Here is a 25898-nt window from a genome sequence, read left to right on the forward strand (position 1 = left end):
AGGACAAAGTTCACATTCCAAAACTGTCTCCTCCGCAGAGGGCTGTAATACCAATTTCAAGATAATACTACATTCATTGCCATCTTTTTGTCACTGCCCTAGGCAGGCATGTCACTGCGATGGGAACAGGGATGCAGAGGGGTTACATGGCTGCATGTGTCACATGCACTGAATCACAAGCACCGCCTTGGAGAGCGCTAACATGGAGGGAAAGGAAAGGCGAACTACCGTCTGTACACCTGATAACATGTCCTGCAGAAGGGAACACCTATTCTTTTGAGATCCAAATTTTTAGCATTACACCTTAGATCATATTTAGTCCCACTTACGGTTCCAGGAAACACCCTCCCTGTCCATAAGAACAAAATGTGAACTGAAGAAAAGCAAACTCGTTTGTAAACTGACAATAGATTATATTCTCCCCTTTCCCCACCAAACTGAGGGCCAGAAAAGAGGTTTGTAAGAGATTTCATTCCTGTTATATCCAGCTTCCACTTCTCACACCCTTGGAAGCCAGCAAGCCTTGTAAGCCACCTCTCAAACCAAAAGCCCTGTGAATCCTTTCAGACTGAACTGCCATCTACCACTCTGTGTTTGATTTCACCATTAAGCCTCTAGTAGCTTTTCCTTTCAAAGCCCCAACAAAGTAAGACTTACCAACAAATATATATGCAAATAAGTGAGTAATATTGAGCTTTATAACTCCCTTACATGGCTTCTTGATCTGTTATTTAACTGACATCACTTCCTTTTTTTTTCAAATGTATTTCATGTATATATGTCTGTTTTCTATAATCTCCATTTCTCTTATCTCTTGTATTTTAATAAACCACATGTCCAGATTCAGTATCTTCTTTAGCAGCCAGAGAGGGAGATATATTTGTTCATTGCAGTTATTAAAATTCTAAACATCTCCCTCCCTTTATTTGATTTTAGAGAGATTCTGGGCATTTTCTCAATACCAAGAAGATTGGATTCATTGGAATTAACTCTGAAAGAAGTCTTGCATTGAAACTTTAATTTCAGTTCAAAACTGCATCAATTTAAGGTATCCCCAGAAGATACGGACAAGGTGAATCTTTTTTTATGAACTGTTTTCAACACTAGTTTAAGATTAAACTAAAATTGTTTTCTGCTTCTTAACACTGAGAAAAAAACCACAAACAAAACCTGAGACCATTATTTCACTTTCACGCATATTTTAACTCCTGACGGGACTCCTGATGGCCACTTTGCTTACGCAAGGACAGACTTAAACGTTTAAATCTGACTTTTTGGGCATTATCTTCCCTGTATTAGTGGAATCAACTACTTAAAACAGAGTTCTACTTTCCTAGGGGCTTTCCTACTAGTCTGTCACTGATGACTTTTACAGAGAGAGAGCATTATGTTAAGAGGCTCATCTCAGCAATTCCAGTATTAGCTACCAAGAGAGACACCAGCAGTGACTCCACTGCTGTTTCTCAAAGGATGAGCAAGATTTGTCTCCTAGTTTTCTCTCAGCTTTCTGTGAACTCAGTGTCCTGTAGTTTTGTGGAAAGACACTCACTGAATATATCGCTCTATTCACAGCTGTTTAAACGTACATCTTGGCCAAAGTGGGAGTTGGAGGAGTTTACTGAAATAAGACTGTAAAACCCAAAGTAATTTTAATTCCTCCCTTTGCAAACATACCTTCCCACTCAGAATAAGAACAGTAGATGCACATTGCAACTTCAGGGGAAGGAATTGCTTATGTGGAAAACAAGAGCAGTGACCAAAATCAGGGCCCTTCAGTCCCATGCCAGTTGAAACTTCCCTATCACTTCCTAATGCCATCTCAGACCTGTTAGCCACAAAAAACTCAGAAGATGCATAGTTTCAACTTTCCACCCATTCCCTTGGGGCCACAGTGGAAGAACAGCAAAATTAATGCTCCAGGCTGAAGAGTCTTCAGCTACATTGCTCAAGAGAGCTGGAATTAAGAGCACCCCAGCTTTGCTGCTGTTATTCCCAGGCCTTTCAAAAGCAACCAAACATCAGTTGTGTCTGTTTCTCACTGAAGAAATTAATCTGAAACTCACACTTTCTCCCAGCAGCGTTCTGCCACCTGCCTGTGCATACTGCATTTCATCACTGGTCAGGTCATCAATCTCCAGTCTCAGCACAACTGTCCAGAGGGGAGCCCTCCTACTTCACGTACCTGTCCATGCTGCCATCTAAACACCCTCCAGACTGAAAAGAGCCAGAAGGCAAATCATCTCACCCTAACTCAAGCCTCTGAATGCCCTCTGAATGCCCTCTACTGATTATAGACACAGCTTAGTTTAGATCATGTTGCTGACTTCCAGACAATAAAAGTTAAGGAAGCGAATCCTACCTCAGAGAGGTTGCTCAGCTGCCTTATTTAAATCCGGTAACGATGCACTGCAGTGTCAGCCCTCGAGCCTATCTTTCCATCTCTTTTACCAGGCTCAAACACACAATGAATAAGAGATCTCACCAAAGGCAATGCCGTGAACACTGCACCGTGCTCTGTGCTCCCTGAAAGCTCTCTGAGCAGTGTACCCACCACATCTTTTCCTGGGTTTTATCATTTTCTCCCCCTATGAGAGGTCAGTGTTAATGCAAACTGTTGCACCAGTCACTGCTGGTTCTGTAAGTAATTTCTCAATGGTACATATTTTTCAAAGCAATCTGAATGATAAAAAATTTAACCACATTAAACTTGCACACATACCTTAAACCCGAGTCTGTGCATGGTCTTGGAGCTGAATGCATACAGTCTTTTGGTTCAGCGTTTTAAAACGGGAGCATAGTGCTGGTCTGGATGCCTTCCACATAAAGTCAACAGCAGTCGAGAAGTCCTTCATGAATTCCCTGAATCCTTCTGCAATTCCTCTTCTGTGACTCAAAGCCTCAGTTGGATTTGGTTGGGGGAGCTTGTTTCTTTCTTTTGTTTTGGGGTTTCCACCACTTCTGGGCCACGAGGGGCAGGAAGGTGTGTTTCTATTCTGAGATCACGGATTGAATGCATTGTCCGAGAGCAAAGTATTGCAATGTAAAGTATTGCAAAGTAATGCAGACTGACTGCTTTATAGCCAGATCCTGTTGATCAGAAATGCTTACCTCATGGACTTCATCTCAGCTTTGTGACCAGATGTAGTTGTTATGCTCATCCACAGCTCCAAATAGTGTGGTTGGTGTAGCTGGAGTTTGGTGTGCTGAGAAAAAGAGGAAGACCGCCTGTAGCTCACCTTGCAACTAGCTAGAAGCCAGCAAAAAGACACATCTGGTGAAGCAAATTCTGTACCTTATGCCTCATACTCTGCCTTTGAGGTATAGCAAAGCGGGTCAGGGACAGCCCAGCCGTGACAACCTACACAGCATCCTTTTCTGGGATGAAGGCAGGAATCCTGTTGGTGGTGTGTATGGCATCCACGCCAACTTCCTCAGCAGCCTCCTGGCACACCACAGCACTTCCGTCAGAGAAACAGGGACAGCTGCCACCACCAGAGAGTCAACAGCTGGACTGCAGGCATGCGCCCATCTGTACCGGGATGAAGGGCTGTTTTCAGGAGGCTGGGGTGACACAGCAGCACCTCAGGGCCTGCACAAACACAGGAGAGTGCTCTTGGAGGGCCTCTGTTGGGAGGCCAAGCATAGGGCAGCACCTCAGGCCCACAGAAACACACTGTATGGCTCTTGGAGGGACAATTTCAGGAGGTCAGATGGTAGAGCAGTGTTTCAGGCCTGTTGCAGGTAATAGCGTAGCACTCTCGGAGGGCCCATTTTGAAGGCCAGGTGACATGGCAGCACCTCAAACCTGCACAAACATGGCGTAGTGTCCTTGAAAGGCCAATTTCGTGAGGCTAGGGACAGGGCAGTTGCTCAGACCTGCACAAACACTGCGTAGCGCTCTTGGAAAGCCAATTTTGACAGCCAGTTGATACAACAGCGCCTCAAACCCGCACTAACATGGTGTAGCACATGGAGGGCCGATTTGGTGAAGCCAGGGATAGGGCATTCCCTCAGACCTGCCCCAACTTGACGTAGTGCTCTCGGAAGGCCGATTTGGGAGGCCGGGAATACGGCATCGCCTCAGACCCGGCCACGCACGGCGCAGCGCTGCCGCAGAACCGCCCGTCTGCCCGCGAAGCGCCATCGCCTCACGCGTGCCCAAGGCGAGAAGACACTCCACAGCGCCTGCGCATGGCGGGGCGACGCAAGGGGCGGGGCCTGCGCTCGGGGGCGGGGCCAGCCCCGCGCGGGCGGGGCCAACCGCCTGCAACGGCGCCTCACGCACGCGCACGACCTGCGCGCCACTTTCGGGCGGAAGAGGAGGGACGCGGCGCAGCGCGCATGCGCTCTGCTCTACGGAAGCCTGCGGGCCGTCTTTAAAGGCACGGCGGTGGCGGCGGCTCCGGCCTAAAGCGAGGGCTGGAGGGTGTCGCGGCCGCCGGCCGGAGGTGAGGGCGGGATGGCGGCGCCGTGAGGATCTCGGTGAGCCCTTCACCTCGGTGGCCGGCGATGGGCGCGGCGGGGGCCTGGGGCCTGTAGCGGCGGGAAGCTGCGGTTGGGCAGGGCGGGAAAGCGGCTGTGGGGCGGGCGGGCGGGGGGTGGCGGCGCTCGCGTGTGAGGGGAGAAGCGGCTGAGGGCCAGAGGGTGAGGAGGGGGCTGTGGTGTGAGTGTGTGGAGGATCGGGGCCTATGGGGCAGGCTCAGGGGGTGATGGAGGCCGTTGGGGGCTGGGTCCCAGGGGAGGCAGCTGTGGGGCAGGCCTGGAAGAGAGGGGTGAGGACTGAGGGATCCGAGCGGCCCCACGTCCCACACCGGGCATAAGGCACAGGGCCCACAGGCGGCCGGGGGTGACTCAGTGTCTCCTCTCTCGGTTGCAGCACACGCCGGAGCAAGCTGGATGCCCGCAGGCAGCAGGACACTATCACAGGCTGCCCGGGCACTCGGCAGGGGCACAGGACTTTTCTCCCCCCATACACAGGTCTCCTTGCCAAGACCCTACTTTTGCTGTGTTGGCCTCCCCGGGGCCAGCCCCAATTACTGGTACCAGCTGCTGTTAAGGAGTGTATCTTTCCGGTCTGCAGGCAGAAACCGGGGTGGTGGTGCTGGGGCTTTCCATTTCTCCCTGCTTTTGCATACTTGGCTTCGCCAAGCCTGCACAGCTGCAGAGGACATGGCAGAGCAGAGGTACTGCGTAGACTATGCCAAGCGTGGCACGGCAGGCTGCAAGAAGTGCAAGGAGAAGATCGTGAAAGGAGTGGTGCGCATTGGAAAAATTGTTCCTAATCCTTTCACGGAGTCTGGTGGGGACATGAAGGAGTGGTACCATGTGAAGTGCATGTTTGAGAAGCTAGAGAAGGCCCGGGCCACCACCAAGAAAATCGAAGACATCACAGACTTGGAAGGGTGGGAAGAGCTACAAGATGAGGAGAAAGAATTAATCAACAAGCACATCTCAGGTGAGACACAAGGCAGCACCTGGGTGACTTTTCTACTTTACTCATTTTAAGGGTATGCCACCGATTGCCACACAGCCGTGCCGTTACCATGAAATCCTCACTGATGTATTAGTATGACCTGGTGACAAAGTGGGGAACGCTGCTCAAATCTGTGTCTCAGCCCTGTAGGAAAGGGAAGAAGTAGTTACTTCTACAATAGCACTTCTTAATTCATTTGTCACAACTGATTATGGAGAAAGATCTAGGTGATTTAATTCACGTGCAGATGTGGGCAGATAAATCCCAGGAGGAAGTATCAGTTATTTTCCATTTTCAGCTTTTTTCCCATGATCTTTAGTAAATGATGTAGTCTTTTAACTTTTAATATCTGAAAAATGTTACTTTGTTTTTTTCTCCTCCATCCCCAGTTCTTTTAAGACCTGTTTGTTGCAGTATATCTGACATAAAATGTTGAGGGATGTATGAGATTATTTCTGACTGCTGGTTTGAACGTTGCTGTTTTACAGAAGCTAATTCCAAGGCTGCAAGTACACCGAAGAAAAAAGTGATAGTTCAAGCTAAGCTCACTGCCACAGGACAAATAACTACAAAAGATCCATTAGCTCTCATCAGTCCATCGCCAAAGAAGTTCTCTGGCTTCACAGGTAGGACTTAAGAAACTGATTCTGGGAAATCCTTCTCTTCTAATATCAGCATCAGAGGTGTTTTAACTTGGCTCAGATCAGTAGGTTTTTATCTATAGAAGATGGTTTTGTTTTAATAAGATGGTTTAGTTTTAATTACTTTTTTAAAATCTGGTTTCCCAAAAATTGTTAGTGCTTTCTTAGGCTGCCAGTCTTGAAAGAACTGATGTTTGAGTTTCTAGTATTCCCAAGGAAACAAAAGTTTATGCAGTAACCCACATTATCAGGCTGACTCCACTACTGCCTTAGTCCGTTGGCCAGTTTCAATCAAACTGTGAAGGTATAGACTAAAGAGATCCCATGTGGAGCTCAAAATCTGTAAAAAATTGGTTGTGAACGATTCCCAGTTGCAGTGTTCAGGGAACGGAAACCTGTTACTCCTCAGCAGCTTGTCCTGAGAAACAGCTGCCAGCAGGACAGTGTGTGAGCACGGACTGACCTGACACAGACGTGTAGCTCTGAACCACCCAGAGCATGTGTTGCCACATACATGGCCAAAGAGATGAGTAGGAGTGTTAGTATTATGAGAGAAGAGGGGATGGGGACATTTTTTCCCCATTTTAGAAATTATCTTAGGATTTAGAAATTACCTTGCTGTGAAGGGCAAAGGCCTATAAAGTAGGAATAAAACAGAAGCATCTGTCAGCAGGAATTCCTTTTCACCGAAGTTTAATCATACTTGTCTGGTAGAATTAAGGTGCAGAAAATTCTGGTGTACTGTGAAGAGCAAAACTAATGAAAAAATAGTTTAAATTTTTTTTTAATGATAATTAACATTTAAAGTCACAAATTTTGGCATAGCACACATCATTATTCAGTTCTGAAGCTTTACCAGCATACTGGGATTGTTCTTTTCAGCTTGCCAAGCAGAGGTAGCTTCAACTTCAAAATTTGCACCATATTCTACTTGTTAAAAAAGCAACTTCTTATGTCTTTGATGCAGCCAAGCCAAAGAACTCAGAAGATGTCTTTGCAAACTCTTCCCACAAGTCTAGCCTATCTGCAAAAAAATGTGATCCGAAGCACAAAGACTGCTTGCTGCGAGAGTTCAGGAAGCTCTGTGCCATGGTTGCTGAAAAGCCTAGCTATAATGTGAAAACGCAGATCATCCAGGACTTTCTGAAGAAGGGATCTGGAGGAGGTATGATTCCTGCTTGGCATTCTCAGCATATGAAAGCCCTCTCAAAATCAACCTCAAAGTATTATTTCAAAAGCAAGGGTGAAATAAAATCTGATTGCTGTGTAGTCCAAGCTGTGTGCTGTGATGGTTTCTGAACTATGGAGATAATGTTTGCGAAGGGAACTGTTTATCCAAATAACAAATTCAGATGAGAATGTCTTAGTCTAGGATTGCGGGGAATGTTTGTAGGTGCTGCCAAAATTAGTGCTGAGATCAGATTTGGAGGACAATTGTGGGTGTTTCCCCTAAGAAATCTCCTTTCCTGCGAAGCAGAACAGCATGGTGGAAAAAGGAAGCCCCAGCTGCGGGATTTTTTTTCCCAGGGGCACGCTAATGGGCACAAACAACCAGAGCCTGTACATGACAATAAATTGTGACAGTTTCTAATGGTCTGTGCTTTTTTTTTCCAGATGGTTTTCATGGTGATGTGTACCTGACCATTAAGCTGCTGTTACCAGGCGTCATTAAAATTGTTTACAACTTGAACGATAAGCAGATTGTAAAGCTGTTTAGTAGGATTTTTAACTGCAGCCAAGAAGAAATGGTCCGGGACCTGGAACAGGTGAGTACAGACAGCAGTTCTCTTGATTTTTGCTGTTCAGTCCCCTTGGTATGGAAATTCTGTAATGTTTTTTTTTACTCCTATTTGAAAGATTATTAGCTTGACTGTTAGAATGGGAGTTGGTGATTTTTTTTTTTTTTTTGCTTTAGCAGTTTTCATAGCACATTCTGCCATCTGGAACCTTTAGAAAATAATGTTTGAACAGAAAACAAGATGTGAATTCACCTGCAAAACTTTAGAAAGCAAGACTAAAATATCCAAGCAAGTTGGGCTGCATCCACTTTGTCTAGCGTATTCCTATGTACTTTTTTGTAACATCACGTATCAAAAACTGTGATCCAATTAACAGATCTGTTACTGGGACCCTAAGTTGGTTCATACAATTGCACTACACTGATACAATTGCAAGTGCTCACATGTGTGCATTTAATTCCTGTGTATAGGAGTTGGTAATTGACTATGTACACTTCTGATTCATTGCAAGATGGAGAAAATGAGTGAATTAGATAATGAAGCTAATTCTTTCGCCTCTGTTCCATTACCTTGGTATATACTGCCTTCTAGTGACATCACTAGACTGCTTCAGATCCTTGGATTTGCAAGCGGATTCATCCTGAGGAAATAAAGGGTCCGTGATACTGCAGCAGTGAAAAATAGAGCAATGAGATGATACTGGTACTCTTACTTAATCTTTTCTTGCAAGTGAAACAGCTGAGAAGCTTTATTCAGTGTCATGGCAGCTTTTTTCTAATGTTTGATTCCAATTGCTTCATGCAATCCCAGCATCATTCCTATGCTTTATCCTACTTATTGGAGCCATGTTGAATCCCCAGTGGTGTCCCCATTCTCTAGCCATAGCTCTGATCCACACCCTTATTTTGTTTTTGGAGACAGGGAGATGTTTCCGAGACCATACGCCTCTTCTTTGAACAGAGCAAGTCTTGTCCTCCAGCAGCCAAAAGTCTCCTGACCATCCAAGAGGTAGATGAATTCCTAATCCAGCTATCAAAGCTTACTAAGGAAGACGACCAGCAAAGTGTGCTGCAACATATCACTCGCAGGTAAGGAAAGTAATGGGCCTCTGAAGGTTTACCTTAAAACTAGGAGTGGTTATCTACATATCACAAGCTGGAATGGGTGAAAAACTAATCATAAGCCACAGAGACTGAACTTAACATCTGTAAGGTGCTATTAGTGGTTTGATTAAAACACCTTGACTGCTGACCAGCAATGCAGAACATGTATGGCTCCTGTTCATGCCAGAGAATTTCATCCTTGCTTGTCAAGACACTGTTCAATCAGTACTAAACAAGTGGCTTGCAGAACTACCTTAATGGTACTTAGCTGTTAATTAAGTTGCTGTTCTTAGGTATGTTGGGAAAAGCCTTCAAGCCATTTAGACATGTTGAAGATTCTTGGTCTGGCTCAGTTGGGGTTGCTCTAAGGCCGAGGATGTTACTATCATTTACTCATGATGGATTAAGTGAATTTTGGAAGGTATGTCAACACTGAGGCAGAATTAATCTGCCTCAAACATAAAGATGCTAAAAAGCCTTTTGGATATTCTCTTGTGCCTCTGTGATGTTGCTAGTAACATGTCCTCATTTGAGTTTTAACCCTATGGAAGGGGAGGACCTTTTTTTTACAGGGGCCTGGATCAGGTTCTTTATTTGAGCTGGAATGTAGTTCAGTTAAATGTCTGCCATATCTGAATCTTCTCTTGCACTTCAGATGTACGGGCAATGACCTGAAATGCATCATCAGGCTAATTAAGCATGACTTGAAAATGAATGCTGGAGCAAAGCATGTGTAAGTCTTACCTTTTATTGTGAGATAAAACCAGAAGTGGGCATTAGCCTCATAAGCCAGGAGCAGCAGACCTGAGACTGATCCGTGTTTCCCTCCTCAATTTGTTAAAGGTTGGATGCTTTGGATCCTAATGCTTATGAGGCGTTCAAAGCGTCACGCAACCTCCAGGATGTGGTAGAGCGAGTCCTGAAGAACCAGCAGGAGGCCGAGAAGATGCCAGGTCTGAAGCGAACCCTCAGTGTGGAGGCCTCTCTGATGACCCCGGTTCAGCCCATGCTGGTAATGTTGGCTCCCCTGCAATGGTAACCTTCAGCCGAGCAAGAGATGGAGTCCTCATATGTACTCTGAGACCCTCACCTTTAAGAATCAGTAGGCAGATAAGTGACTGCATATAGTACAAGCTAATAGAGTATGCAGCACTGATTTTTATGTTAAATGCCACTTTATAAAAAGTGTTTTCTGCCAAGAGGCCAGTCAGTGTTCAATGTACTCAGTACTTGCAGCTTCAGTGACACTGCAGAAGCTAAAATCTTGACTTGCTTTCCCTTCAGAAGTGACTTTTGTTTGTTTGTTTGCTGTCATTCCAGAAGTTGATCCTTTGTCTGGAAATAGCATAAGCTTTTCATTGGATTAGAGATTCAAATAAGTTTGGGGTTTTGTTTGAACAAATCAGAGTTAAATATTTACTTCTGGGCTAAGCGCACTCCTACAAAAGGCACAGTACGTACACCTTTAAGTATTTGGAGAACATAAACACTGAAAAGCTATAATTATCTGGGCATATGCAGATGATGTTAAGTAAATGACTAATTAAGAAAAAGAAAACTTGGACTTGATATTAGAGACCCTGGACAGAAAGATCTACAAAGGAATTGGTAGCCCATTCATGAAATTAGGTAAGAGTAGCTTTATTTGTAAAGATATCAACTGAGTTTGTTTGGAATTTCTCTCTCCACCTTTCTAAGGCTGAAGCCTGCAAGTCAATTGAGTATGCCATGAAGAAGTGCCCAAATGGCATGTATGCAGAGATCAAATATGATGGCGAGCGGGTGCAGGTCCATAAAAATGGAGATCATTTCAGCTACTTCAGCAGAAGCCTCAAACCTGTCCTCCCTCACAAAGTAAGCACCTATAAACTGTCTATTCTGTTGTGCCAGCATTTACTTTCCTCCTCTGTAAACACAACTGAATTTCACAACAGTTTCTATAGGCAGGGAGGATACCTTCTGTTGTAGACTTTTTTGTCTAATTTGTGTAGGTACTCGGAATCTGGAAAAGCAACAATTAATAGAATTGTAATCAATTCGTTTTGGTGGACATTAGGAGCTTGAAACTACAGTTAACTTATCTGCCTTAGAGTCCTCTCTATGCACTGCATTTGGGGAGGCTTGAGGCCAGTTGCGTGACCTGGTTATATTTGTTCAAGACTCATTTTTCTGTTTGTAGACTGTGCTGTCTATACCACAGTAGAAAATAAAGCTATTGCAGATATGCCTACACGTGCCTCAGACATGCTTCTGGAGAAGACATCTGCGTTGGAGTGAGTCCGTCTCTTCAGCCAGTAGACATGTATTTTTCTTTTCTTTGTTTCCCAAGGTAGCCCATTTTAAGGACTTCATCCCCCAGGCTTTCCCTGGTGGGCAAAGTATGATCCTGGATTCAGAAGTTCTTCTGATTGATAACAAAACTGGAAAGCCACTTCCTTTTGGGACTCTTGGTGTGCACAAGGTAAAAAAAAAATAAATAAATCCTTTGTTGTGGTTGGAGGCTGTTATTCTGCTGACTTAAACGCGCTAGCATGTGATCTATTAGCACAGGATAATTTAGGAGATCTGGTGCTTATTAGAGCATTTGGGGGAAAAATAGGATCCCTGAGAAGGCTGATATTAACGAAAAGGTACTGCTCTGATATAATAGATTTGATATTAACCTGATCACTAGCAGGACAGTAAGGAAACTTCAGCTCAAGATAAATATTAAAAAACCCTTGGAAAAATCTTGCAATTCTGTTATTGCTTATCATTGCTTGTAGCAGTGTATGGCAGATTGGAAGACCAGAATGATGCAGGGAGTATTTAGTCCATGTGAATATTATGTAGTGCTTATGTCTAGACTAAATGGTGGTGAAAAAGAGGCCAGTAAAATGAAAATTAAATTGTAAGTGCTTTAAGTTAAAGTAGCCATTAATCTGAAGTCTCTGGAATGCTTGTTGGTTTTTTGTTGCAGCAGTAGTGACAGATGTTACGTTGCCCGAAGTCATTAATATTTGTGGCATTATTTCCCTGTCACTAGGAAATTAGCATGTTTTATTTTCTTAGTTTGTGCTTTGACACATTCAGTCTAAATCTTAATTCTCAGAATACGTCTGTCTTTTAGAATAAGCCTAAGCTTATTGTAACTGAAAGATTATGGAGATAAAAATACATCCTTTTGTTACTGTTATTTTTCTAAAACTCCATGTTGCTGCTTGCTATGACAGCAGATTTCTTTTAATCGATTTGAATTGTCTTTCAGAAAGCTGCTTTCCAAGATGCCAATGTTTGCTTGTTTGTGTTTGACTGCATCTATTTCAATGACATCAGCCTGATGGACAGGTGTGTATCTGGCACAGCGTCAGAGTAGCCTGACACGTTTTCCAGCATGAACTTTCTGGAATACACCAGCACTGCAGAGGGAGCAGTTCACATTGGCTGTTAAGACTGGCCATCTACCCCTGTAAAATCAAGACAGCACGGGAGAATCCTTGCTGTGCTAAGGAGTTTCACTATGGAGCTCCATCTTGCTCTGCAGTTCCAAAATATCAGGATTAACTGCTTTTCAGCTGAACTCAGTGTGGTTCAGTACCCAGCTCATCTTATGTCCTCTGAAACTAAATGCCCTTTTAACACAAAACTTCTATTTTATAACTTCCTGGAGGAAATAAGAATTGATTGTCCTTTCTGGAACTCTGTAGGATAAAACCATTTAATTATTTAAATACCTTTTCTCAATGTTCACATGACTGGTACTTCATGTTGAAATTGCTTGCTTGTCCTTAATTATCCTTACCCTGGTTTAGGCCTCTGTGTGAACGTCGTAAGTTTCTCCACGATAACATGGTTGAAATCCCCAACCGGATCCTCTTCTCGGAGATGAAGCATGTCACAGTGAGTTCAACGTTACAATAGCATGCATGGTGATCTCAGATTGCACTCTGGATGCTTCACTGCTCCTTTACCACATGGCCTTTTTTATGATTAAGGCTGTAAATCCAGCAATTCCCTGCCTGCCAAAATGGTTCTACTTCTGGTCTGTGTGCAAGGCTTTTTGAGCTAGCGTTGTTCAAGAGGGCCATGCCTGTGCTCCCATCTTGTCTCGGCTACAACCACTTGAGTAGAGTCTTAACTTGTACATCTCTTTTTTTGGCTTCTTAATGATTTTGCAGCCATTGTAACTTTGACATTGTTAGGAGGAGCTAAAGCCTGTTGCAACTTAGCCTGTACTGTGCAATGCTGAGCTGTGTAGAGAAGACTTGAGTATGACTGAAGGGAGCCAGACTGCTTCCAGTTCCCAAACTGGTAACTTCAAGTGCCACACAGCCCAGATACATCCTGAGTGCTAAAAACTGCATTTAGACAGCAGCATGCTCAGTTTTTCCTTTGATTGTTATGCACAAGTACTATGTCCCATTATTGTTCCCCAGTGCTACTGATTACTGTAGCACCCTGGTTTTGGTGGAGAATGCTTGGACATTTGGGGCAGAGAAAGCATTTTGGGAAGAAGAAAAGAGCATAGGTCACAAGGCAGTTAGAGACGTAAGCAGGCACTGCTGCCTGAGGAAACTCTGGTCTTGTATGTATGGGACATATTCAGCACACGCTCAGTGTGGCTACCTCGTCTCTGAGGAGTATTTTTTAACTAGCGAACCCTTCTCTTGGGGCATATTCTCAGCTTAGTCACTGGATGTGCAGCAAAGAGAACACGCATGGGACTCTCCTTGGAAAACTTTTATGAAATTGCCCATTCATCTCTCTGCAGTTGCTTTGGTTTTAGTGCACCACTGCTCCAAATAGAAAGCCTGAAGACCACAGCCCTCTGACAGTCTTGAGCTAACCATGATTCCTGTCCTTTTCAGAAAGCTTCAGATCTGGCAGATATGATCACCCGAGTCATCCGTGAGGGACTGGAAGGACTGGTGTTGAAAGATATAAAGGCAGGTTCACATTTACTCTTCACTGGTGTACGCTGGGAACTGGGGCATAACAACAGACAGAGGTCTGTGGATGAAGCAGACAAGGCTGAGCATCCTTGAAACATCTTTGGGTTTTTGTCGATGCTGACATCCAATCCAAGTTGCTCCTCATATATCTGAGCGCTGCTGTGCTCTTGTACCGCTAAGCTGGATAAAAGCACGGGCTATTTGAGGAGACAGCTGTCCACCAGATGGTATTTCAGACTGGGGGTTCTTGCCTTGTTTTGCACAGGGTAATTATGAACCAGGAAAACGACACTGGCTGAAAGTGAAAAAGGACTACCTAAATGAGGGTGCAATGGCTGACACAGCGGACCTGGTGGTGCTGGGAGCTTTCTATGGACAAGGCAGTAAAGGTAAGTCTCTGGAGTTGGCTTAAGCCAGAGATCTGTGAGTTCAGAAAACTCTCGAGTTTTTCCCCATCCCAGGCCTCCTGTAGCATTTGGTGTCCTACCAGAATGAGACTGGCTGTAGCAGTGACCCTCTGCTGCAGCCCATCCCATGCCAGGTTGAGTTTACTGTGAGTTAGTTGGCCCAGCAAAGCCTTAGGCCTTGGGCTGGGCTCTTACACAGCACAGAGGCTCTCTGTTCAGCTTTGTATATGGGAGCTGATGCTGTGAAGCCATCACAAGTCCAAAGCCCTTTGACTCCTGAAGATGGAAAAGGGTTTTGGTTCATTACTTTGCTTTTTGAAAAGCTGTGGCTTGTCCTGCAGCAGATGTGAACCACCCTGCTCTCCCCTCCTCAGGTGGGATGATGTCCATCTTCCTCATGGGCTGCTATGATCCCAAGAGTGAGAAGTGGTGCACTGTGACCAAGTGTTCTGGTGGCCATGATGATGCTACCTTGGCGCGTCTGCAAACAGAGCTGGATATGGTGAAGATCAGCAAGGTGAGAGGGGCTCTGGCATGGAGGCGATCAAAGGGATGCTCAGCAAAGGGCTTGATAAAAGCCTTCTTCCTGCTGAGCTACAGTTGAGGTGCTGGCTAAATGCAGAATCGAAGTGCTCTGCTGGGAATGAATAGAGGCTCAATTAGAGTTAAAGCAGATAAACTGCTCTGACACAAATGAGACGTAGGTGCAGCCAGCTCCCGAAGATGAGTCGCTGCCTGAGATTTGTACTCAGACACTGAGTGGGAAGCCAGGCACCATCTGTTTCCTGCTAAGACAAAGTTTTCTTGGGAAGAGCAGACCAAGTACCATTTTTTTGGGGCATATTGAGATTGGTGAAGACAGTCGCTAGATGGGGCTGCAGGTGAGAAATGCCCGAGTCAGACTATTGTCTTGTGGCTAGACAACTCCAACAACCTGGCATGTTGGAGTTCAGACTTTTTGTGAGTGACTTATTTAGGTGAGGAATCTTATTTTTCAAGGCGACATATAAACGGCTGAATTTTAATATTTACTTGGTATCCTGAAAGGCATTGGCATCAAGGTTATAGAATCTTTAAAAATGTGTAGTTTTATATGAATCACAATTGGAGCAACAATGTTCCTGTTTTACATATAGAATGACAGTAATTGAGAGCTGTTACAGCTAATTTTTGTGATTCTCTAGATAAGAGGAACTGCTGCAGACCAGTGCACCTTGCAGTGCAGCTAAAGCAAGTTTCATCCGTACAAGGGCCATGTAATACCTCTATGCTAATCTACTTCTAGGTTATCTTCCAGCAACTTCTTTTGTAGAAATAGTTTCATATATCATCATACGTGCTAACACTTTGGTTTTGTGCGTTTAATTAATAGGATCCTAGTAAAATTCCAAGGTGGCTGAAAATTAACAAAATCTACTACCCAGACTTCATTGTCCCAGATCCAAAGGTAAGTGCTGTCATAGTCATTTAACTATGTTTTCCAGCCCTGATAGAGCAATCTACTACACTTCATTTTAAGTGTACCAATTGTCTCTGTTACAAGATTAGTCTTCATACTTGGAACAGGAAATTAAGTGCGAGTTTTTATCTCTGAGTCTTGCAGGTGCATTTGAGGCTAAGAGCTTCCTGAAGAAATCATACCTGCAGCGCTTCTGGGAAATATTCTTGTCTAAGATATCTAGACACTAAATTCCTTCCAGAAGTGAACTTACTTTAAATTTGGGGCATGAAAAATCTGACTTAAAACAGTTGAAGCACAACTGTAACCCAAGAGTTGCTATTGTTTTACAAAATTTATCAGTATGTTTTGTGCCACGTATGTCTGATTAGAAGAGGTGTTATTTAGAAACTGGCATTATATATTAGTTGAGGATCTCTGACTTGCTGAAAAAAATATAATTTTTTCTAATTAAGGTGACCAAGAAGGTCAGTTTGTGTATATGGAACTCTGTGTGCTGTGGTGGGGAGGGGGGTTGTTGTAGAGGTAGAGGAACACAGACGCATTAGAGTTAGTTCATGAGAGAACACAGGAATGTGATGTGACTTCCTCAATACTGTGTTTAGAAAGCCCCAGTGTGGGAGATCACAGGGGCTGAGTTCTCTAAAGCTGAAGCCCACACTGCAGATGGGATCTCCATTCGCTTCCCTCGCTGCACCCGCATTCGAGATGACAAAGACTGGAAGACAGCCACCAACCTCCAGCAGCTTAAGGTGAGTTAACACAGTATGTCTGCAGCGTGTGCAAGAATAAGTTCTGACAACAGCCTATATTTAAAAAGACAAATTCGGATAGCAGGGTGCGTAGTGAAGATATCTGCTGACTGGTACCTATGATGGCATGTTACGTTTCCCTTTATTCTAGGCTCAGGCTGCTTGCTGGATTATTTTGATGTGAATCTTATTCTTTCATGGGCCTCTCGAGTCTCTTGAGCTGTTGCGTTGCGCACTTTCAGGAAGGTCTGTGCTGGCAGCTAGTTGTATCAGCTCTTGTAACAGCCTTCATGGTGAGGAATTTCCTTCCTGAAAGAGGTGACCTTTATTCTCTTAAGTGTTTATGGTCATTCGGTCTCCCATTAATTGCTGAGATTGGGGGAGGCATCTGGGAAGTGACTGAGGGTGCCTGGCCCAGTTCCAGTGCGCGGGGGCCAAATGGCAGATTGCCAGGACCCCTGGGGCTGCACCCACCCCACACAGCTTCTACGCCTCCTTTACTGATAGAAACCTGTTGGCTTGCTGCCATCCCCAGCAGTAAGTCAGCTGTTGATGAGCTCTGTTCAGTCTAGTTATTGTCATTTGGGCTGTCTTCACACTGCCTACAGGGATACTGGCAGCAGATGTAAGTGCTTGTTATGCCAGCGAAGCAAGGAGTGATTCAGCCCACCTGCTGTCCAGCAGTCTTTCTGGCTCCCTGTGCAGGTAGGGGAGAAAAAGGTAAAATACCCTCTTCAGACAGACTATTCCCTCAGTGAGCAGTGGGTATTGTTAATTTTTCAGGCTAGGGAGCCAGGCTCTGAAGAGTTAGTCTGTCTTGCTCTGTAGCAGATCATGTGAATATGGCTCTTGGTACCTCCTGGTGTGGCTTCCCTTAATGTCAAGCAGCTGGGTGGAATGCAGACAGCTTGAACAAAGTTGACAGGAAAATGGCTAAAGAGGTGCAGGAAGAAAAAGCATATGAACAAACACTTCAGGGGGGAAACAAACAGGAGCACATGGATTACGGCTCGCATCTGGTATCAGAGGTTTCACTGTGGCTAAAGGCAATGCTTTGTTTCTGGTGGGACAGGAGCTGTACCAGCTCTCCAAAGAGAAGGCTGATTTCAGTGTTGTTGCTGGGGAGGAAGATGAGTCCACGGCTGGCAGCAGTGGAGAGAATGAGGGAAATTCCAGGTCCTCCACACCACACAGCGCTATTAAAACTCCTCCGAGCAAGTCACCTGCAAAAGCCCAGAAGCCAGAAGGTAAGGTGGTCCTTTCCAGGGAGAGGAGCCTCAGGGTGTGTTCGCTGCGTTTGGGGCAAGCTGGCTTTTGCTCTTTGCCTTCTGTCAGATGCTTGAAGATCCCATGGCAGCTTTCATGTGCACGTCAGGGTTAATGGGCAAAGCTGTTTAGACCCTTGGTTTGGCCTGTGTTGTTCACAGCATGGATTGAATAGCCACAGCTCTGAGGTGTGCTGGGATTGAGAGAAGGTGGAAACAGCACTGATGGTGCTGTTCAGGTTGGTGCTTAGGCAACTCATTTAGACAATAAAAGCTCTCTGAGATTATATGCTGCTTAGAACAGGTATCTTGAACCTAGCAGAGTCTCAGTGAGTACCAAAACTACTTTGGAGGGATTTCTTTGGGACTGCAGTCACCTTTAATCTTATTAGTTAAAGGTCCTTAGCAGACTGTATAAGACTGGTCTGAAGAGCAAACCTGCTGCTCCTGTTCCTGCAGGTCACATACGCTTTGGTTAGACATTTTTGGCCATGAACCAGTATTTAATTTTATTTGGATGAAATTCATGCATATAATACGGCACCTGGATGGAGGGGATTTCCAGGTAGTAAATTGCAAAGCTGTGAAATGAGTTTGCTTCACTAGTGCTTTGTCACTGGGGTGTAACTTGAAGCAAATTTCTGAGCAGTTTCAAAAAGGCAGTGTGGTGACAGCAAGGAGGGAAGTTGAACAGCAACATCCTGGAGATGAGGGCAGGAAGATGCCCTGCGCCATTTGCAGTAGAAAAATGTGTCTTACTAGTTACATTCTGATTCATGGATTTTTCAGAAAGGGGGGGAAGCCTTTTACCCTCTTCACTCTTCTCCCCCCACTTTAATACACAACCGGTATCTGGACAGAGAGCACAAATGAGACAAGTTTTTGTTTTTAGAAAGCAAACCAGTCATTGGATCCCCTCAAAAATCAGAGGAGAAACGAGGGGAGAAGCGAAAAGCATCTGAGATGGATGACAATGGAAAAAAGGTACGGACAGCTGGACAGCAACCACTTTGGGGTGGGAGGAAGCAGAGGCAGTTTCAATTGTCTGTTCACTTTTGCCTTCCATCTGGAAAAGTCTTTGAAATCTTCCTATAGGTGCACCCTAATTAAAATGAAACATAAAGGCAGAAATAGCAGCAACAAGCCCCCTTGTAAAGGAGGTAGATGGCTGCAGCTCTCTTTTCCTGTCTGCAGAGCTGGCATAACTGGATTTGTCACGTTAAAGGCCAATACTGTGTGTTCACCCACCAACAATGTCCTGCTCCAGTAAGTGGTGTGCTTGCTGAGCAGCTGCTCTTCCTGACTGCTGCATACGGAAGAGTTGGGAGCTGTAAAAGGAGAGAACTGTCCTTTCTAGCCCATTGTGCAGCAAATTGTAGGAGTGGATTAAGAATCACTGAGCTACAATTTCCTGATAAGCCTGGAGTAGCTATTTTGATGTAAAAGCAGGTCCCCTCCCAGTGCGGTTATGTTCTCCTACTTTAACTAAGAAGCATCAGCTTGTAAAGACAAAGACATTAAGATCGTGTTTACTGGACCATGTCGGCATCATCACTGAGAGGAATAATGGGGTAATAATTCCCCTTAGCTGGGAAGCACTGTTCAGCTGTAACATCTGGCTTTCAGAGGAACTGTATGGGTGTTGCTCTTGCGTATGATTTAATGGCAGTCCAAAGAGCAACTTACAGTTATTAGGCATGGGATTAGAATGGTAAGCTCGGGAACTGCGAATGGACTCGTTCATGCCTCAAAGAATTTACTGTACTTTCTAGGCCAATCTAATGTTTTTGCCAACCTGTGCTTCTCATCCTCTTTCACAATATGCAGACACTGCTGGACATATTCACTGGTGTGAAGCTCTACCTATCGCCCTCTGTGAAGGACTTTGACAAGATCCGGCGGTACTTTATAGCATATGATGGGGATCTTGTGCCAGAGTTTGACACAGCCTCAGCAACGCATGTTATAGGGGACATTGATGAGAATCCTGATGCTAAGCGTGTGTCTCCCAACTGGATCTGGGAATGCATCCGGAAACGGAGACTGGTAGCCCCATGCTAGCAATGTGGGGCAGCTGACCAGTCTTGACACAAGAATTCCCTGAAGGAAACAGCTGAGAACTAGGTAGGTGGAAGAAATGGTGAGGTTCCTCTGTGGAGACACGGATAGAAATAAAATGCCCAAGTCTATCAGAGGTAGTTACAAAGATCCATAGCAACCATATGGAATTAATTAAAACAACCCTCTGAAGAAATGTCACTGCTGAATCCATTTTTCTGCCCATAATGTAGAACAATGCCCTTGTCTAGGTGCTGGCTTAGCCTCCTTGGGTTTTTAAAGTTTGGGTATTTTTATAGATAAAGAAATAAAACCGAAGCTGTTTCTCCTTTGCTGTCAGGACTTATTTTCCAAAGGTTATTCTCTGCTTGGACAAGAAAACAGACCACCAAATACGTGAAACTGTTGGCTGTAGTGCCAGGATAATTTTGCTGCATGGCTACAATTTGCATGAAGGACACACATCCTTCTGGTTTGACTTTTCTTTCCTGTCTTCTAACATTCAGCACAGGTCTGTATCCAGTAGCAGTTTATACCTCTGCCGTAGGTTTCATAATAAAACTAGGATAAGCTTCCATTACAGCAACTGCTGTAGCATTATCGAAGCATCCTCTTGGAGTGTTTGTTTTCTAGATTATGTTGCTCATGTGTTCTGCTATTCATGTTTCAACATGTAAAAGCTGAGAAAGGAACTCTACCATCTGGATCTTTTAGGATAGTTGAGAGACCTCCTTCTCTGAAGCTGTTCAAAACTATTCCAAGTACTTGAATATTAATGAAATAAGAATGATAGGTTTTAGAAAGAGGGGTTCATTTTAACTTAACTATTTTGCAAATGTACCCTTTGTAATTTCACAAAGTTAAGATTGTACTGCTAAAAAGTTAGTGTTTTCAGTTAATGTTTTTCCTTCAACCTCTTCTGTACTTGTACCCCACCCTCTAATGATATTTAAGCACCTGGTATCCCAAGCCTTTTCTGGCTCAAGTTCAGAAGTAGCTGTAGGATCTCTGCTTTCTCTTAGCCTGTTGGCAACAGAGTCAGAAAACAAGGTCACCTAAATCACATTTCAACTTTATTATAAAATTATAAACCAAACTTCTGTACCAAAACTAGTAAGTTTAACCAGCATAGTACCAAGAGGATTTAATAGAGAATAACATGCCCTTTCAAGTAGAATATTAACTTTTAAAATATTTAAACAATGTACAGTGTACATAAAGCACATAAATATTTCCATTTACTTTATTAGTTCAGATCATTATATTCCTTTGGATCATTAATGAGTTTCCTCCAGATTTTGATTTTCCTTTAAAAACAACTCAATTTTATCCATTTTTGCAAGAGAAACGCTGTAGTCAGGCAAAAAAGGAAAAAAAAAAGAGAGAGAGTCCTCCCTTCAGAAAGCACATTTCAGAGTCATAGGGTGGGTGTATCTTCTCCTTCCTAAAACTTCAGGCATTGATCTGCAACTTGGTTTATCTGCTGTAAAAAATAAGCCTACCCTCTACAAGTAAAAGTACATCTGTCCACAGGGGAATAATCTTCTTCCTGCTAAATTCCCCCAGCCCTGAGTTTATTGAAAAATATGACAACATGAATTTTCACAGTGAATTTACTAAATGAGGCTGTTCAACACTGTATGTGTATTCCTGTACCTCTCAAAGAGGTCCCTGTGAACCTCTTGAAGAGTAAATACAGTCACTGCTTACCTGCAATATTTTTTTTTTTTAACATGATGTATTGAATTGTACCAGTACTCTTCTCATGCTGGAAGCTGTTAAACTGTAAGCCAAAGATTAGAGAACAACCTGAACAGGGGAAGAGGTAAAACTCAGAATCTTTTTTAGTTCAATAAACCTCAGCAGCTGTTGCATTTCTGTGGAGTTCAGAGACCACCTCAATAGTGCAGAGGTTCTGCTACCTACCGAGTGACAGATTTCTTCATCTTAAGGGCTTTTTTGATTCCAACTTGGAGAGCAGAGACCCTCCACTCCACACCAATTGAGAAGTGAGTTGCTACTCATGCAATATTCCATGTTAAAGATTATGGAAGTTTAATTTGCTGTTAACATATATTACCACTTACTGCAAAAGCAGATGGCTTTGGTGATCATTTCTGTAACTACACTTCCACTACTCCAGAAGCTGTAAGTGGACACTGGTTTTTTTTTTTACACTGTTCCTCTGCTGGCAGCCATGCAGAGATTCAGTTTGAACACTGAGTGATCACCCCTGCCCCCCATAAAGGGGAAAGCTAGACAGGAAAAAACCTGCAGCAGAAGGTACTCAACTTCACAAATGACTTGAAATGAAATGAGTATATAGTCCCACAGTGGCTGAAAACTTAAGGCATCAAGATTCTGAAACTTAGCTGTGTTACCAGCCAAATGGGAGTGAATGCTTGCTGAGGGAAAAATATGCCAGTAAGTTACAATTTTCTCTAGCAAGGCTTCCAAATGAATGTGCTGTTCATGAGGATAGCTGTAAGGGCTTGCAATTGTCACGTATCAGATCACAGAATCTCCTATCCACCCTCACATGCAGAAAGAGTACAAAATAAATTGCTTTTGATAAGGAGTCTGAATGTAACAGGACTAAAATTGAGCAAAGGGGAGGATGGGGGGAAGCCGATTAGTAAACAGAAGCATCCACAATGATGATCACTCATTGATTCAAGGGAGATAAAGTTTGCTTTCTTTCATGTCTCCCCTCTAAAAAGAAAAAGTCACCTGTACTTAAATACGATTGTGTAGCAATGGAATCCATACTGCTATTTAGCTGTATGTTTTCCTCACTAAACCCTCTAAGAGACCCAAGCCTTAGATTTGTAGCTCCTTAATCAAGTGAAGTCAGTTCAGTTTTAAAATGATTGCTGGCATATAGTGTAAGGAAGCCTGTAAAGTCAAAGGAACAACAGTCAAACCAGAAATCTCCCTCTCACTGGCATGTAAACAGAAAACCACCACCCCACAAGGTAAGGCTGTACGTTTCACAGAGTCTCACTCCCCTTACATTTTTCAATAACACAAAGTCCATCTTCAAATAAAATTACACATTTTTCCACAATTGCACTAGGCTAGAATTATGCATATTCTAAACAGGGAATGAGTGGCAGTCTGCCTGTCCTGCAAGCATAAGAATTTAACATTAACAAAAAAAATAAAATTAACAAGCACAGTAGAATTTTAATCTTTGAAAATAAAATTGTTGCTGGGTGTATAGCCTAAGCAGCAAAACAAATGTCACTTTCTGAGACTCCAGTCCACTTTTGTTTACTATTCCGGGGAAAATAGGAAGCCTCTGAATCTGATCTTCATGGTGGGAAGCCAAGCATCCATTTATCCCCAACACTAGTGGATCAAGTTATTCTAGAATGTGGGTTGTTAATGATTTCTGTGTCTGCTGCTGGCAGTAAGCTCCAAGGAGTCCAGGCACTGTGGTGTAAAGCACTATAGTGGGAAGAGCACAGCCAGGCATGGCTTGAGTAAGAGCAATTTTCCCCAGGCTTCAGCCTTCCCTTGCTTCCAGCTTCCAATGGGGTCCATATGCTAATCTCTGACCTAACTATCTGTAGCGATTTTGACCATTTCTCTTAACAGCAGATGAGGCTTTAAGGCATCGCCAGTCTTCCTTACACTCACTTAGGACTTAAAGACATGGACAGCCCTTATCACATACTGCCTGCATATGGGACATTCGCTCATCCGCTTCCCACACTTGGTGCAAGTGACCATGTGGCCGCATTCTAGAAGGACACAGTCAATGGGTGCGTCCATGCAGATTTTGCAGAGGTTGTCCTCCGTGCCAGGGAGCCCAGCACCACCTGAGTAAACGAGAGACCACGGTTTGCATGAGGCAAAGAAAGGTATGTCATTTTTGTGCAATCTGTGAGTTGGCTTTATCAAAGGGCCTCCCTAATGTACTTTTGCACACTGAAGGTCTGGAAAAAAATTCCCCTTGAGTCTACACTGATGTGGATATATCTGCTCCATTAACTGGCAAGGAGCAGAACGTTTTAGCTTTTGCACAGTAATTTCTGTGTGATGCAAACAGAAATACCACTAAGATTCTTAGCAATGAGGCGAATGAAGCAACATAGGTCTTTTCCCAAGTGACAGGATGAGAGGAAATGGCCTCAAGTTGCGGCAGGGGAGGTTTAGACTGGATATTGGGAAATTTCACTTCACCGAAAGGGTTGTCAAGCATTGGGACAGGCTGCCCAGGGAAGTGGTTGAGTCGCCATCCCTGGAGGTATTTAAGAGAGACATTTGGATGTGGTGCTTAGAGACATGATGTAGTGGTGGGCTTGGCAGTGCTAGGTTAAGGGTTGGACTCGATGATCTTAAGGGTCCTTTTCCAACCTATACGATTCTGTGATTAAGAATATCACTTACCAGTTTGATCGTCAGTGTCAGAAACTGCAACATAAGAAGAGAAAGTGATTTGGTGAGAATAAGAGAAGCTGGAAAAAAATTTACTCAAGCAGTATTATGAAGCAGGAGATGAAAGCCTTGAAGGGAGATTACTAAACCAGAACTGCTTTTTGCTGATCCCCATGCAGAGGTTCAAGCTGAACCTGATGACGATAGGTTGGTTCAACGGGCAAGAAACTTTCTCTTTTACTGAGCTTACACAATAGCTAACGCTTCACAAAGATAAGCAGCTATGTAAAGTGATGTATCAATTTTTAAGGCAGCCTTGGAATTTATGCAGTGTTTGGCTTCCTAGAACTACACTTTCAGTAGCCCCTTGTGCCAGTTTCTTTGGTGTTACACAATCTCACCAATACTGTTGAGCACAGCTGAGACACACAGGCAACAGTGATTAAGAGCAAAGGATAAATTCTGTCAAAAGCACAAGATACAATGAAAGAAGAATAATAAAACCAAAGCACTTGTCTTTTATCATTCATAGAGGACAAAGCTTAGAGAGATGTGCTTAAGAAAACAACACTACTTTGGACAACACTGAGAAACAAACCTATCTATGAAATCAAAGTGATAAAATACGTTTCTCTTGTAAATAATTTACAAGTATATGTCTTTTTTAACTAATCACCTAGAATTGCTAACTGGCACCTGAAAGTCAAGCCAGATACATTCTCTGTGCACCTCTATCACACCGCTATACCTGCATCAGTCAATTGTGCAGGCCCAGCAGGAACACTCTTGTGATCAAGAGGACAGAGTCGAATCACAGATAACCACAACTGTTCAGCAGTGGGAGCCACCGTCACTGAGCACATGCCCGCTCCACGTTGCCTGGCAGCTTTTTGGTGGCATGTTCCTGCTAGGGCAAGGCATTTTCCTGCTCGCTTTGCCAGTTACCGTGAGTCAACAGATAAGAGCTCACCCCAGCGCTTACAGCCATCCATCTGCAGTCGTGCATCAGCTGTTCTGTGGGTGATGCAGTGACCAGCGCGATCTGCCACAGCTATACAGAATCCCGAGATGAAGGGCACACAGTTCTCATTTGTTGCTACTACAGGGAAGTCATGCTCCAGAGCTACCGTAATGCTCTCTTCTTAAACAAGTACAAGTTGTGGTGAGTAGAGTTGAGTTACTTTCACTCTAACATGCATATCAGAAACACTCCCTCCATTCTCCTCACTTGCACGAAACAGAAATGTAAGGTAAGTTCTATTCCCTTCTGCAACTGTCTGTAGAAAGGGAAAATCTGGAGAACGGGTACATGCTTGCTAAGTTTCTTACCTAGATGTTGAAGGTCTTTCTCTTTATAAAGACGAGTCACCCTCTCTAGCAGCTCCCACTTTTCACAGCAGCCTTTGTAGTTGACAAAGTTGCGAGCAAGGATTTCCTTCAGCTGTCGCACAGAGAGTGCATTGATGTCTCCGATGCTTGTTAGATCAGAGAGAGAAGCCTTCCTCCCCTGCACCAGGTTATCTTCTGAGTCAGTAGACTGGAAGAGAACAAAGATGGAATGATTCTTGCCCTCGACACCTAGCACTACAACTTAAATCAACTTTCAATACGTGCACTAGCAGGAATTCATGTTTGGATGTACATATAACTGCTTACTCTGTAAATTCCTTCATCTATCAGAAACACA

At 43.9% G+C, this 25898-nt stretch overlaps 2 protein-coding genes across 12 annotated transcripts in view; one reads left to right on the plus strand and one right to left on the minus strand.

Annotated features, from left to right (window-relative positions):
- Positions 1-4322: 4322 nt before the first annotated feature.
- On the plus strand, positions 4323-20160 carry LIG3 (DNA ligase 3). 2 transcript variants are annotated; one of them, XM_075518274.1, is made up of 20 exons: positions 4323-4482; positions 4877-5455; positions 5962-6099; positions 7082-7279; positions 7729-7880; positions 8775-8941; positions 9612-9689; positions 9800-9968; positions 10655-10810; positions 11286-11417; positions 12204-12283; positions 12748-12835; positions 13804-13881; positions 14153-14276; positions 14669-14811; positions 15667-15741; positions 16359-16505; positions 17578-17752; positions 18663-18754; positions 19598-20160. In XM_075518274.1, the coding sequence occupies exons 2-20, from the start codon at positions 4897-4899 to the stop codon at positions 19829-19831; spliced, it is 2985 nt and encodes a 994-aa protein (XP_075374389.1). In that variant the 5' UTR covers positions 4323-4482; positions 4877-4896; the 3' UTR covers positions 19832-20160. The 2 variants fall into 2 exon arrangements, with proteins under 2 accessions (XP_075374389.1, XP_075374390.1); XM_075518275.1 differs by lacking the exon at positions 4323-4482 and having other exon boundaries at positions 4881-4977; positions 5058-5455.
- Positions 20161-20890: 730 nt separating this feature from the next.
- RFFL (ring finger and FYVE like domain containing E3 ubiquitin protein ligase) overlaps positions 20891-25898 on the minus strand; it is a 34396-nt gene continuing 29388 nt past the window's right edge. For 8 of the 10 annotated variants that reach the window (XM_075518282.1, XM_075518285.1, XM_075518281.1 and 5 more), the window contains 3 exons: positions 25541-25748; positions 24224-24247; positions 20891-23652 (listed from right to left, as the gene is read on the minus strand). In XM_075518282.1, coding sequence (XP_075374397.1) covers positions 23471-23652; positions 24224-24247; positions 25541-25748 — 414 coding nt within the window. In that variant the 3' untranslated portion in view covers positions 20891-23470. Of the gene's footprint in view, positions 23653-24223; positions 24292-25540; positions 25749-25898 lie in introns of all 10 variants that reach the window. The other 2 variants (XM_075518284.1, XM_075518283.1) reach the window with 2 other exon arrangements.

Source organism: Mycteria americana, chromosome 15 (genome assembly GCF_035582795.1).
Source record: "Mycteria americana isolate JAX WOST 10 ecotype Jacksonville Zoo and Gardens chromosome 15, USCA_MyAme_1.0, whole genome shotgun sequence".
Classification (NCBI taxonomy): Eukaryota; Metazoa; Chordata; class Aves; order Ciconiiformes; family Ciconiidae; genus Mycteria; species Mycteria americana.